We start from the raw sequence: 15823 nt of genomic DNA, 5'->3' as shown, positions 1-15823 counted from the left end.
TAACACGACTATACACAATGAATAAGACAGGATCCATAACTCAGGGTAGGTGATATTAGCTGTATATAGAGGTGATATTAGCTGTATATAGAGGCGTTATCAGCAGTGACAGGTTTACGATGATGGATACGGATTCTGTTGAAATACTTCCTGTGCTTTGAGGAAAGGTTGAGTGTAAAAACAAAAAAAGCCCCAGTGGCCGGTGTGAAAATTGCAGGATAAGTTTTGTTTTGTTTTTTTTCAATAAGTTTGTGAAGAAAAGAAAAAAAAAATTGTATTTTTTAAAATCTTTTGGGAAAGTGTTACTTAAACAATGGGTGATTTTCTGACGACACATTCACTTTAAAACATCCTCAATCTGATTTTACCTCCTGATTTAACCCTGCAAACCACTGTCCTATATCCCCCTACCCCCTATATCTCACCAATCTGATCTCAACAACCATCTCTCACACATCGGCCTCAATCTCACGTCTTATCCAGACCCGTCCGTCTTCTACACAATCCCCACCGCTGATATTCACATCTCATTTTACAAGACTTCATGCACTGTACAGCTTTACCCCAATTCTTACATTATTGTGACCTCCAGAGCTGCATTCACAGTTCTGCTGGTTTCGCTTTGAAAGTTCTGTATGGTTTGGTTTATCTACACTTTACAGCCAGACTTGTGAGCTCCAGTGTAATCGTGGCTCTTCAGTGACCGGAAACCAACCGAATGCGGATTGCAGCTCTGGAGGTGACTGCGGTATAAAGCATTACTGAGCAGAAGTTTATTATGAACGTGTATAAATAGAAGTTCTCTCAGTTCCACGTGAATCTCGTACCCGTAGCTCCCCAATATAGTCTCCAGCTTCAACGATGCTCATGTCCCCCTGAGACACCAGAATGAGCTGAACCGTCTGCAGGACGTCTGTGGCCATCGTGACATCTCCGCAGATGTACATGTGTCCGTTACTGTGACACAGCACCTCGTACACGTCACACGCCAACTGCAGGCGCAGGATGTCCTGGACATAGGTCTGAAAGAGAAGAAGGATTCAGCATGGAGGACGTGTGACAGAAGCCGGGAGCAAGAGCTACGCAAGTGTGAATCACCCAACTCATCACAATGTCACCATAGGGGCCAACACCGGACTATTTACTGTGCATGCACTCCAGATTACACCCCCTGCTTCCCATAATAGGATCCGGTCTGCAGCCACCACTAGGAGGAGCTCCCTGTATACAGAGATACATTATAAGATCCTGTCTGCAGCCACCACTAGGGGGAGCTCCCTGTATACAGAGATACATGATAAGATCCTGTCTGCAGCCACCACTAGGGGGAGCTCCCTGTATACAGAGATACATGATAAGATCCTGTCTGCAGCCACCACTAGGGGGAGCTCCCTGTATACAGAGATACATGATAAGATCCTGCCTGCAGCCACCACTAGGGGGAGCTCCCTGTATACAGAGATACATGATAAGATTCTGTCTGCAGCCACCACTAGGGGGAGCTCCCTTTATACAGAGATGCATGATAAGATCCTGTCTGCAGCCACCACTAGGGGGAGCTCCCTGTATACAAAGATACATGATAAGATTCTGTCTGCAGCCACCACTAGGGGAAGCTCCCTGTATACAGGGATACATGATAAGATCCTGTCTGCAGTCACCACTAGGGGGAGCTTCCTGTATACAGAGATACATGATAAGATTCTGTCTGCAGCCACCACTAGAGGGAGCTCCGAGTATACAGAGATACATGATAAGATCCTGTCTGCAGCCACCACTAGGGGGAGCTCCCTGTATACAGAGATACATGATAAGATACTGTCTGCAGTCACCACTAGGGGGAGCTTCCTGTATACAGAGATACATGATAAGATTCTGTCTGCAGCCACCACTAGGGGGAGCTCCCTGTATACAGAGATACATGATAAGATCCTGTCTGCAGCCACCACTAGGGGAAGCTCCCTGTATACAGGGATACATGATAAGATCCTGTCTGCAGCCACCACTAGGGGGAGCTTCCTGTATACAGAGATACATGATAAGATTCTGTCTGCAGCCACCACTAGAGGGAGCTCCGAGTATACAGAGATACATGATAAGATCCTGTCTGCAGCCACCACTAGGGGGAGCTCCCTGTATACAGAGATACATGATAAGATACTGTCTGCAGCCACCACTAGGGGGAGCTTCCTGTATACAGAGATACATGATAAGATTCTGTCTGCAGCCACCACTAGAGGGAGCTCCGAGTATACAGAGATACATGATAAGATCCTGTCTGCAGCCACCACTAGGGGGAGCTCCCTGTATACAGAGATGCATGATAAGATACTGTCTGCAGCCACCACTAGAGGGAGCTCCGAGTATACAGAGATACATGATAAGATCCTGTCTGCAGCCACCACTAGGGGGAGCTCCCTGTATACAGAGATACATGATAAGATACTGTCTGCAGCCACCACTAGGGGGAGCTCCCTGTATACAGAGATACATGATAAGATCCTGTCTGCAGCCTCCACTAGGGTGAGCTCCCTGTATATAGAGATTCATGATAAGATCCTGTCTGCAGCCACCACTAGGGGGAGCTCCCTGTATACAGAGATACATGATAAGATTCTGTCTGCAGCCACCACTAGGGGGAGCTCCCTGTATACAGAGATACATGATAAGATACTGTCTGCAGCCACCACTAGAGGGAGCTCCCTGTATACAGAGATACATGATAAGATACTGTCTGCAGCCACCACTAGGGGGAGCTCCCTGTATACAGAGATACATGATAAGATACTGTCTGCAGCCACCACTAGGGGGAGCTCCCTGTATACAGAGATACATGATAAGATCCTGTCTGCAGCCACCACTAGGGGGAGCTCCCTGTATACAGGGATACATGATAAGATCCTGTCTGCAGCCACCACTAGGGGAGCTCCCTGTATACAGAGATACATGATAAGATCCTGTCTGCATCCACCACTAGGGGAGCTCCCTGTATACAGAGATACATGATAATATCTTGTCTGCAGCCACCACTAGGGGGAGCTTCCTGTATACAGAGATACATGATAAGATTCTGTCTGCAGCCACCACTAGGGGGAACTCCCTGTATACAGAGATACATGATAAGATTCTGTCTGCAGCCACCACTAGGGGGAGCTCCCTGTATACAGAGATACATGATAAGATCCTGTCTGCAGCCACCACTAGAGGGCGCTCCCTGTATACAGAGATACATGATAAGATCCTGTCTGCAGCCACCACTAGGGGGAGCTCCCTGTATACAGAGATATATGATAAGATTCTGTCTGCAGGCACCACTAGGGGGAGCTCCCTGTATACAGAGATACATGATAAGATCCTGTTTGCAGCCACCACTAGGGGGAACTCCCTGTATACAGATATACATGATAAGATCCTGTCTGCAGCCACCACTAGGGGGAGCTCCCTGTATACAGAGATACATGATAAGATCCTGTCTGCAGCCACCACTAGGGGGAGCTCCCTGTATACAGAGATGCATGATAAGATCCTGTCTGCAGCCACCACTAGGGGGAGCTCCCTGTATACAGAGATACATGATCAGATCCTGTCTGCAGCCACCACTAGGGGGAGCTCCCTGTATACAGAGATACATGATAACATCCTGTCTGCAGCCACCACTAGGGGGAACTCCCTGTATACAGAGATACATGATAACATCCTGTCTGCAGCCACCACTAGGGGGAGCTCCCTGTATACAGATATACATGATAAGATCCTGTCTGCAGCCACCACTAGGGGGAGCTCCCTGTATACAGAGATACATGATAACATCCTGTCTGCAGCCACCACTAGGGGGAGCTCCCTGTATACAGAGATACATGATAAGATCCTGTCTGCAGCCACCACTAGGGGGAGCTCCCTGTATACAGAGATACATGATAAGATCCTGTCTGCAGCCACCACTAGGGGGAACTCCCTGTATACAGAGATACATGATAAGATCCTGTCTGCAGTCACCACTAGGGGGAGCTCCCTGTATACAGAGATACATGATAAGATCCTGTCTGCAGCCACCACTAGGGGGAGCTCCCTGTATACAGAGATACATGATAAGATCCTGTCTGCAGCCACCACTAGGGGGAGCTTCCTACATACCAAGATACAACATAATTTGTCTCTAATCAGTGTTTTTTCTCTTAGTCTTCGGTGATTGCAGGACTCACAGTTGATTCATATTTAGGTTTTTATTGGTATTTTGCAAAGTGGAGAAATTTGGTATCTTGATTCTCACTGATTTCAGGGGGTTAATCGGTCCTGTTATGTTGATGTACCTTTATGGAAGAGACATGTATTCTGGTAGGTGACCACTAGATGGCGAATGTGATCCATAGGAGCTAAAATCCATCCAGTTCAAACCCCTTATTAATACAATCCCCAGTGAGCTGCGGGCTGGGATCGCCTCTCACCTTCGGGCAGTCGGGCTGGCGGGAGAAGGCCGTGTAGATCTGGCTGAGGGCGCCCCTCTTCTGGGCATCATAGGTTTCCTCCTTATAGATGTGGTCAAGTTCTGCACATCTGGATCCAAAGACCAAAGTCATTTCACCAGGAACTAAACCTGCAGAATGGGAAATAATGAGGATATTATCCGTGTGCGCTTTATTCTGCAATCAACCGGGATATTGCTCCTCGTCACATGCAGAACGTGGGCACAGAATGGTCCGAGAGCGGAAAGCAACGATACAGGGATTGTTACCTTTATTCTCAAGGTCATAAAGTCTCTGCTGCCAGAAGCCCCTGAACGGTGCGATACCCGTCCCCGGCCCGACGAAGATACAGGGAGCCGTAATGTCAGATGGTAGATGGAAAGATGGAGCCCTGCAGAGCGACGGGAAACGTCACATCACTACTGGGAGCAGCTAGAATCGTGCACATAGGGGCAGTATTATAGCAGTTCTATTCTTGTACATAGGGGGCAGTATTATAGTAGTTTTATTTTTGTATATAGGGGGCAGTATTATAGTAGTTTTATTTTTGTATATAGGGGGCAGTATTATAGTAGTTATATTCTTGTACATAGGGGCAGTATTATAGTAGTTATATTCTTGTACATAGGGGCAGTATTATAGCAGTTATATTCTTGTATATAGGGGGCAGTATTATAGTAGTTATATTCTTGTACATAGGGGCAGTATTATAGTAGTTATATTCTTGTACATAGGGAGCAGTATTATAGTAGTTATATTCTTGTACATAGGGAGCAGTATTATAGCAGTTATATTCTTGTACATAGGGGCAGTATTATAGTAGTTATATTCTTGTACATAGGGGCAGTATTATAGTAGTTATATTCTTGTACATAGAGGCAGTATTATAGTAGTTATATTCTTGTACATAGGGAGCAGTATTATAGTAGTTATATTCTTGTACATAGGAGCAGTATTATAGTAGTTATATTCTTGTACATAGGAGCAGTATTATAGTAGTTATATTCTTGTACATAGAGGCAGTATTATAGTAGTTATATTCTTGTACATAGGAGCAGTATTATAGTAGTTATATTCTTGTACATAGGGACAGTATTATAGTAGTTATATTCTTGTACATAGGAGCAGTATTATAGTAGTTATATTCTTGTACATAGGGAGCAGTATTATAGTAGTTATATTCTTGTACATAGGGAGCAGTATTATAGTAGTTATAGTCTTGTACATAGGGGCAGTATTATAGTAGTTATATTCTTGTACATAGGGGCAGTATTATAGTAGTTATATTCTTGTACATAGGGAGCAGTATTATAGTAGTTATATTCTTGTACATAGAGGCAGTATTATAGTAGTTATATTCTTGTATATAGGAGCAGTATTATAGTAGTTATATTCTTGTACATAGGGAGCAGTATTATAGTAGTTATATTCTTGTACATAGAGGCAGTATTATAGTAGTTATATTCTTGTACATAGGAGCAGTATTATAGTAGTAATATTCTTGTACATAGGAGCAGTATTATAGTAGTTATATTCTTGTACATGGAGGGCAGTATTATAGTAGTTATATTCTTGTACATAGGGAGCAGTATTATAGTAGTTATATTCTTGTACATAGGGAGCAGTATTATAGTAGTTATATTCTTGTACATAGAGGCAGTATTATAGTAGTTATATTCTTGTATATAGGAGCAGTATTATAGTAGTTATATTCTTGTACATAGGGGCAGTATTATAGTAGTTATATTCTTGTACATAGGGGGCAGTATTATAGTAGTTATATTCTTGTACATAGGGGCAGTATTATAGTAGTTATATTCTTGTACATAGGGAGCAGTATTATAGTAGTTATATTCTTGTACATAGAGGCAGTATTATAGTAGTTATATTCTTGTACATAGGAGCAGTATTATAGTAGTAATATTCTTGTACATAGGAGCAGTATTATAGTAGTTATATTCTTGTACATGGAGGGCAGTATTATAGTAGTTATATTCTTGTACATAGGGAGCAGTATTATAGTAGTTATATTCTTGTACATAGGGGCAGTATTATAGTAGTTATATTCTTGTACATAGGAGCAGTATTATAGTAGTTATATTCTTGTACATAGGAGCAGTATTATAGTAGTTATATTCTTGTACATAGGGGCAGTATTATAGTAGTTATATTCTTGTACATAGGGAGCAGTATTATAGTAGTTATATTCTTGTACATAGAGGCAGTATTATAGTAGTTATATTCTTGTATATAGGAGCAGTATTATAGTAGTTATATTCTTTTACATAGGCGCAGTATTATAGTAGTTATAGTCTTGTACATAGGGGCAGTATTATAGTAGTTATATTCTTGTACATAGGGGCAGTATTATAGTAGTTATATTCTTGTACATAGGGAGCAGTATTATAGTAGTTATATTCTTGTACATAGAGGCAGTATTATAGTAGTTATATTCTTGTATATAGGAGCAGTATTATAGTAGTTATATTCTTGTACATAGGGAGCAGTATTATAGTAGTTATATTCTTGTACATAGAGGCAGTATTATAGTAGTTATATTCTTGTACATAGGAGCAGTATTATAGTAGTAATATTCTTGTACATAGGAGCAGTATTATAGTAGTTATATTCTTGTACATGGAGGGCAGTATTATAGTAGTTATATTCTTGTACATAGGGAGCAGTATTATAGTAGTTATATTCTTGTACATAGGGAGCAGTATTATAGTAGTTATATTCTTGTACATAGAGGCAGTATTATAGTAGTTATATTCTTGTATATAGGAGCAGTATTATAGTAGTTATATTCTTGTACATAGGGGCAGTATTATAGTAGTTATATTCTTGTACATAGGGGGCAGTATTATAGTAGTTATATTCTTGTACATAGGGGCAGTATTATAGTAGTTATATTCTTGTACATAGGGAGCAGTATTATAGTAGTTATATTCTTGTACATAGAGGCAGTATTATAGTAGTTATATTCTTGTACATAGGAGCAGTATTATAGTAGTAATATTCTTGTACATAGGAGCAGTATTATAGTAGTTATATTCTTGTACATGGAGGGCAGTATTATAGTAGTTATATTCTTGTACATAGGGAGCAGTATTATAGTAGTTATATTCTTGTACATAGGGGCAGTATTATAGTAGTTATATTCTTGTACATAGGAGCAGTATTATAGTAGTTATATTCTTGTACATAGGAGCAGTATTATAGTAGTTATATTCTTGTACATAGGGGCAGTATTATAGTAGTTATATTCTTGTACATAGGGAGCAGTATTATAGTAGTTATATTCTTGTACATAGAGGCAGTATTATAGTAGTTATATTCTTGTATATAGGAGCAGTATTATAGTAGTTATATTCTTTTACATAGGCGCAGTATTATAGTAGTTATATTCTTGTACATAGGGGGCAGTATTATAGTAGTTATATTCTTGTACATAGGGGCAGTATTATAGTAGTTATATTCTTGTACATAGGGAGCAGTATTATAGTAGTTATATTCTTGTACATAGAGGCAGTATTATAGTAGTTATATTCTTGTACATAGGAGCAGTATTATAGTAGTAATATTCTTGTACATAGGAGCAGTATTATAGTAGTTATATTCTTGTACATGGAGGGCAGTATTATAGTAGTTATATTCTTGTACATAGGGAGCAGTATTATAGTAGTTATATTCTTGTACATAGGGGGCAGTATTATAGTAGTTATATTCTTGTACATAGGAGCAGTATTATAGTAGTTATATTCTTGTACATAGGGGGCAGTATTATAGTAGTTATATTCTTGTACATAGGGGGAGGTATTATAGTAGTTATATTCTTGTACATAGGAGCAGTATTATAGTAGTTATATTCTTGTACATAGGGGCAGTATTATAGTAATTATATTCTTGTACATAGGGGCAGTATTATAGTAGTTCTATTCTTGTACATAGAGGCAGTATTATAGTAGTTATATTCTTGTACATAGGGGCAGTATTATAGTAGTTATAATCTTGTACATAGGAACAGTATTATAGTAGTTATATTCTTGTATATAGGGACAGTATTATAGTAGTTATATTCTTGTATATAGGGGCAGTATTATAGTAGTTATATTCTTGTACATAGGAGCAGTATTATAGTAGTTATATTCTTGTACATAGGGAGCAGTATTATAGTAGTTATATTCTTGTACATAGGGGGCAGTATTATAGTAGTTATATTCTTGTACATAGGGGCAGTATTATAGTAGTTATATTCTTGTACATAGGAGCAGTATTATAGTAGTTATATTCTTGTACATAGGAGCAGTATTATGAGAAGATCTTACCCTCTGACAAAGCAAGGCACTGGTGCTCCAGGACTCAGCTGATCCAGCCATGTTGAGCACACGCCATAATGCAGAGGACCTTTATTCTCTATATAATACATACAATATATAATCGATTACAGATTTATAGGTTTTCTTATATCAGACAATTGGTGCATTTACGTCATATAAATCGTACCAACATTTTTCCCAATTTCTCCATCCATTACGCCATTTCTCCATCCATTACGCCATTTCTCCATAGTGTCTGACAGTCCGTACTCACCCTGCGAGTGATACAACACCACCGCGACGGTCAGGTGAATCTGGTCGGGGTAGGCCTCCAGGGAGGAGCTGATGGAGTAGTATCGCGGCTGGAGGAGGGGTAGCTGCGTCAGGAGAAGTGAGCTGGGGACACTGATGGATGGAAATTCCTCCAGGACCTCCACCAGGGTGGGGCACCGATACCACTTCCACTCCTCGTACTGACGGGCATCCTGCGGGGGGTGGGGGTGGGGGGGGGGGGGGGAGTTATTTCATAGCATTTATATATGGTGGCTTGCACAAATTCATCAACAGCTGTATAGGAGCGTCACCTTGGGAATATTAGGGTCCTTTACAGCTTGGAGTAACATATGAGAATGGGGAGAACCCAAATACAGCAATGTAAACTGCACCTCAGCTCCTCATGGGCGGTACTAGATGTAGTTCCTCCCCCTCTTACTAAGCAGCATAATATATGCAAAGAAGAAAAAAATCCAGTCCGGATCGTACCTGGCTGAGGGTCTCCAGCCGCTGCCGTTCCTCCAGGTCCTCACAGAGGACGCTGAGCAGCTGCAGCAGTTGGGGTGTGGGGGGCGTAGTAATGTCCAGGTAATTAGTCAGTGCCTGTCGCAGTGTACAAGGTGGGATTCTGGTATCGGTGACCCAGTTAACCTTACGACCAGTCCCCAGACCTGTGAGGAGAAACAGTCAGTAGGGTGAAACGAGTGGCCGCAGCAGCACATAGGACAGTAAAGCTGGGCTCCTGCTTACGTCGGCTCGAGTCTTTGTCCATGGTTTCCACCTGCACGGTGTCATTAGCGGGCGGAGGGTCTTCCACCCGTTCCAGCAGAGCCTGCACCAGTTCCTCTCGGTTACATGGAAAGACCCCCAGGTGGTCTCCAGGAGAATATCTCAGCTCATCCTGACCCTCGGTGTTCAGCTTGATTAAGATGGTGGAGCGGCTGAGGTTAGGGGCGAGGCAAAAGGTGAGACACATAGGATAGTACTCAATGAACCCCCACAAAAAACCTCCCCTCATAAAACAGATACCCCATAAATGTGCTCACATGAATCACATAATATACAGTATATATTATTAATATGGGGGTCTGCAGAGGAAGGTATGAGGATCTGGCGTATTAGACTTCAACATGGCCAAACGTTTCTTTCCAAGGGAGATTACCCACTACCAGAGAGGTCTGGAGGGGGAGGACAGAAGAGACTGGGGGGAGGAGAGAGGACAGAAGAGTCTGGGGGGAGGAGAGCGGACAGAAGAGTCTGGGGGGAGGGAGGACAGAAGAGTCTGGGGGGAGGAGAGAGGACAGAAGAGTCTGGGGGGAGGGAGGACAGAAGAGTCTGGGGGGAGGAGAGAGGAAAGAAGAGTCTGGGGGGAGGAGAGAGGACAGAAGAGTCTGGGGGGAGGGAGGACAGAAGAGTCTGGGGGGAGGAGAGAGGACAGAAGAGTCTGGGGGGAGGGAGGACAGAAGAGTCTGGGGGGAGGGAGGACAGAAGAGTCTGGGGGGAGGAGAGAGGACAGAAGAGTCTGGGGGGAGGAGAGAGGACAGAAGAGTCTGGGGGGAGGAGAGAGGACAGAAGAGTCTGGGGGGAGGGAGGACAGAAGAGTCTGGGGGGAGGAGAGAGGACAGAAGAGTCTGGGGGGAGGGAGGACAGAAGAGTCTGGGGGGAGGGAGGACAGAAGAGTCTGGGGGGAGGAGAGAGGACAGAAGAGTCTGGGGGGAGGAGAGAGGACAGAAGAGTCTGGGGGGAGGAGAGAGGACAGAAGAGTCTGGGGGGAGGAGAGAGGACAGAAGAGTCTGGGGGGAGGGAGGACAGAAGAGTCTGGGGGGAGGAGAGAGGACAGAAGAGTCTGGGGGGAGGAGAGAGGACAGAAGAGTCTGGGGGGAGGGAGGACAGAAGAGTCTGGGGGGAGGAGAGAGGACAGAAGAGTCTGGGGGGAGGAGAGAGGACAGAAGAGTCTGGGGGGAGGAGAGAGGACAGAAGAGTCTGGGGGGAGGAGAGAGGACAGAAGAGTCTGGGGGGAGGAGAGAGGACAGAAGAGTCTGGGGGGAGGGAGGACAGAAGAGTCTGGGGGGAGGGGAGAGGACAGAAGAGTCTGGGAGGACAGAAGAGTCTGGGGGAGGGAGGACAGAAGAGTCTGGGGGGGGGAGGAGGGAAGACAGAAGTGTCTAGGGGGAGGAGGGAAGACAGAGGAATCTGGGGGAGAGGGATAGAAGAGTCTGGGGGAGAAAAGGGTAGCCTTGAACGGGACAGAGTATTGTTGTGGTGGCATATTTAGCCCCCCACCCTCCACTCAAAAAAACCCCCAAAACTTGTACAATTACGATTGTTTCATATAGATGTAACCTCTAGCAAAGGAGCTGCAGTGTAAAGCATGTGGGATAATCATAGCAGAGGCCTGATATCCATCCAGAGGGAGCCTCACAATGCTCCTGTGCACCTGGTCTATACCCCCAGCCCTCACCACACATGGACCCTCGCTCCTCTGCCATCGCCTCACCTGGACTGCTCACTTTGTAAATTCTCCTTTGCGATGAGTGTGGCCTCGTACACCTTCCTTCTGTGCACCTGAGAAAGGCCTGAGAGGGAGCGAAACCCCACAGATCAGAAAACAGACAATCCAAAAATGTCACCCCCACACCCAACAGAAAGACCCCCAATAGTGACCCCTGAGACCCCAATATCTCCACCCATCACAGGCAGAATACAGAAATCTCCCTGCAGACAGCGCCACACGTCTGCGCTTCCTGCACCCCGCGGATTAGGAGTTTACATACTAAGGTCTCCGACCACCTCTGGGACCCTCGGCCTCTTATTAGAGACCAATCACATTACAAGTGATTCCTGTGCAGGATCTGTGCGTCTCACGTCACATCTACAGCAGCTCTGGAGGTGACTGGAGAGTGACGTGATGAGGCTGAAGCCCGGTCCAAGAGAAGCAAAGCCGAAAACACAGGGACCTACCGGTAACGAGGTCCGGGGAGGAGGCCTGGATGGACATGCGGAACATGGACCTCTGCCAGCTGCCCTTAGCTTGAAAAAAGTCATGAAAATTTAAATCAGTGTCATCTCCAACGCAGAAAGTGTCACAGGCGGCCTGAGGAGGGGAGAAAAAGAGGCGCTGTTACATGGGACTGCAGGTGACCGACTACTACGTTATCTGTACTCAGAGATATCACTGTGTTATCTGTGGTGTTACATAGGACTGCAGGTGACATCTACTGCATTATCTGTACTCAGAGAGATATTACTGTGTTATCTGTGGTGTTACATGGGACTGCAGGTGACCGACTACATTATCTGTACTCAGAGATATCACTGTGTTATCTGTGGTGTTACATGGGACTGCAGGTTACATCTACTACATTATCTGTACTCAGAGAGATATCACTGTGTTATCTGTGGTGTTACATAGGACTGCAGGTGACATCTACTACATTATCTGTACTCAGAGAGATATCACTGTGTTATCTGTGGTGTTACATGGGACTGCAGGTGACATCTACTACATTATCTGTACTCAGAGAGATATTACTGTGTTATCTGTGGTGTTACATAGGACTGCAGGTGACATCCATTACATTATCTGTACTCAGAGAGATATCACTGTGTTATCAGTGGTGTTACATAGGACTGCCGGTGACATTTCTTACGCGAGTTCACACATCCTGTGCAGTGAATGGCATTTGTGGTCGGGGCAGTGCAGGACAATCATGGCTCCGTGCGGTTCCTCCCTTCTTATCACTCTCCATTTCCCTCTCTCAGCAGCAGGGAAGGAAAGCGATTGTGATAGAGGGGCCGCCGTGTTTATCCAGCACAGTCCGGGACAGACCCTCCCTAACATGATGCCAGGAGGAAACCAGCACCGTGTCACAGGCGAGACCCGAGGCGGGTGCAGAATCGTGAATGCAGCTCTGGATATTAGGGGACAAGTTGCCGGACGGTGTGTGCCGTTATTATACCGCTCTAGATCCGGGTATGTTTGTTCCCATCTTGTCGCGTTTTATCTCCCCCCCATCCTGACCTCAGAGCAAAGTGCTGGGGGCCGGCGATGGCTACACACCATTGTCAGCTTTATCCTCTGTAGATAAGGATGGGTGGTCTGTGTCAGGTGACTAATGGCTTCCATCCGCACCCTCAGATTATCTGGGAGAACCACATGGAGACGAGCCGCATGGATTTATTCTTCTCATTTGAAGACATTTTTCATATAAAATGCACAGAACTGTATTACAGTTCTTCTACTGTCCACCAGATGTCAGTAGAGCACACTACACTCCAGACTCAAAAAACACCATCTCGCTTTACATCCTGCTGTGAAAGGAACTATTCATCAGTGATCAGTTTTTCCCCAGAGATTGCAGAAAAGATTTATACCGTAGACCGGGGGCACAATAAAAACAAATAATGGCAGTCACCTTGAACACAGCCTTGGCCCAGGCACGGAAGGAGTCCTCCTGCCCGCAGAGCTCATCGCCCTCCCCCATCTCCAGGATACGTTCTCCTCCCAGCTCCTCTAGACGGGTGTCTACGGCGTGTCCAAAGGCACAAAAATGTGGGTACGCTCGAGAACCCAGGCCGAACACCGAGAACCTGGAAGAAAAAATGGACGGAAAAAAGGAAGGACGAACATAAATAAGATGTCATGGCTGCCACAGACGTCCGTCTCTACACGGATCAATCCCCCAGACATCACAACCTTACCGGAGGGTCCCCAGCGGCCCCGCACTGTCCGTGTTACTGGACTCCTTCCGCTTCTTCTTCCAGGATGCAACAAGCTGATCCGTCTGAGACACGCTGTTAAATCGCGTCTTATAGCTCCTGCAACATCAGAGGGTAAATAGGAAATAATCATTATCAACTATAGAGGGAGGGAGACGTCACTATAACTACTATAATACTGCCCCTATGTACAAGAATATAACTACTATAATACTGCCCCTATGTACAAGAATATAACTACTATAATATTGCCCCTATGTACAAGAATATAACTACTATAATACTGCCCCTATGTACAAGAATATAACTACTATAATACTGCCCCTATGTACAAGAATATAACTACTATAATACTGCCCCTATGTACAAGAATATAACTACTATAATACTGCCCCTATATACAAGAATATAACTACTATAATACTGCCCCTATGTACAAGAATATAACTACTATAATACTGCACCTATGTATAAGAATATAACTACTATAATACTGCCCCTATGTACAGGAATATAACTACTATAATACTGCCCCCTATGTACAAGAATATAACTACTATAATACTGCCCCCTATGTACAAGAATATAACTACTATAATACTGCTCCTATGTACAAGAATATAACTACTATAATACTGCCCTTATGTACAAGAATATAACTGCTATAATACTGCCCCCTATGTACAAGAATATAACTACTATAATACTGCCCCCTATGTACAAGAATATAACTACTATAATACTGCTCCTATGTACAAGAATATAACTACTATAATACTGCCCCTATGTACAAGAATATAACTACTATAATACTGCCCCTATATACAAGAATATAACTACTATAATACTGCTCCTATGTACAAGAATATAACTACTATAATACTGCCCCCTATGTACAAGAATATAACTACTATAATACTGCCCCTATGTACAAGAATATAACTACTATAATACTGCCCCCTATATACAAGAATATAACTACTATAATACTGCCCCCTATATACAAGAATATAACTACTATAATACTGCTCTTATGTACAAGAATATAACTACTATAATACTGCCCCTATGTACAAGAATATAACTACTATAATACTGCCCCCTATATACAAGAATATAACTACTATAATACTGCTCCTATGTACAAGAATATACCTACTATAATACTGCCCCTATGTACAAGAATATAACTACTATAATACTGCCCCTATGTACAAGAATATAACTACTATAATACTGCCCCCTATGTACAAGAATATAACTACTATAATACTGCCCCTATGTACAGGAATATAACTACTATAATACTGCCCCCTATATACAAGAATATAACTACTATAATACTGCCCCTATGTACAAGAATATAACTACTATAATACTGCCCCCTATATACAAGAATATAACTACTATAATACTGCTCCTATGTACAAAAATATAACTACTATAATACTGCCCCTATGTACAAGAATATAACTACTATAATACTGCCCCTATGTATAAGAATATAACTACTATAATACTGCCCCCTATGTACAAGAATATAACTACTATAATACTGCCCCTATGTACAGGAATATAACTACTATAATACTGCCCCCTATATACAAGAATATAACTACTATAATACTGCCCCTATGTACAGGAATATAACTACTATAATACTGCCCCCTATATACAAGAATATAACTACTATAATACTGCCCCTATGTACAGGAATATAACTACTATAATACTGCCCCCTATATACAAGAATATAACTACTATAATACTGCTCCTATGTACAAGAATATACCTACTATAATACTGCCCCTATGTACAAGAATATACCTACTATAATACTGCCCCTATGTACAGGAATATAACTACTATAATACTGCCCCTATATACAAGAATATAACTACTATAATACTGCCCCTATGTACAAGAATATAACTACTATAATACTGCCCCCTATGTACAAGAATATAACTACTATAATACTGCTCCCTATGTACAAGAATATAACTACTATAATACTGCCCCTATGTACAAGATTATAACTACTATAAT

At 43.0% G+C, this 15823-nt stretch overlaps 1 protein-coding gene across 7 annotated transcripts in view; it reads right to left on the bottom strand.

The window, feature by feature from the left end:
• Nucleotides 1–15823, bottom strand: part of NOS3 (nitric oxide synthase 3) — a 176204-nt gene that overhangs the window by 3004 nt on the left and 157377 nt on the right. For all 7 annotated transcript variants that reach the window (XM_075315761.1, XM_075315762.1, XM_075315759.1 and 4 more), the window contains 11 exons: nt 13757–13873; nt 13471–13645; nt 12017–12149; nt 11553–11631; nt 9806–9996; nt 9545–9726; nt 9057–9267; nt 8792–8879; nt 4733–4854; nt 4446–4594; nt 828–1022 (listed from right to left, as the gene is read on the bottom strand). In XM_075315761.1, the coding sequence (XP_075171876.1) occupies nt 828–1022; nt 4446–4594; nt 4733–4854; nt 8792–8879; nt 9057–9267; nt 9545–9726; nt 9806–9996; nt 11553–11631; nt 12017–12149; nt 13471–13645; nt 13757–13873 (1642 nt within the window). The remainder of the gene's footprint in view (nt 1–827; nt 1023–4445; nt 4595–4732; nt 4855–8791; nt 8880–9056; nt 9268–9544; nt 9727–9805; nt 9997–11552; nt 11632–12016; nt 12150–13470; nt 13646–13756; nt 13874–15823) is intronic.

The sequence above is a fragment of the Anomaloglossus baeobatrachus genome, chromosome 6 (assembly GCF_048569485.1).
Source record: "Anomaloglossus baeobatrachus isolate aAnoBae1 chromosome 6, aAnoBae1.hap1, whole genome shotgun sequence".
Taxonomy (NCBI): Eukaryota; Metazoa; Chordata; class Amphibia; order Anura; family Aromobatidae; genus Anomaloglossus; species Anomaloglossus baeobatrachus.
This window is presented reverse-complemented; position numbering and strand designations above follow the sequence as displayed.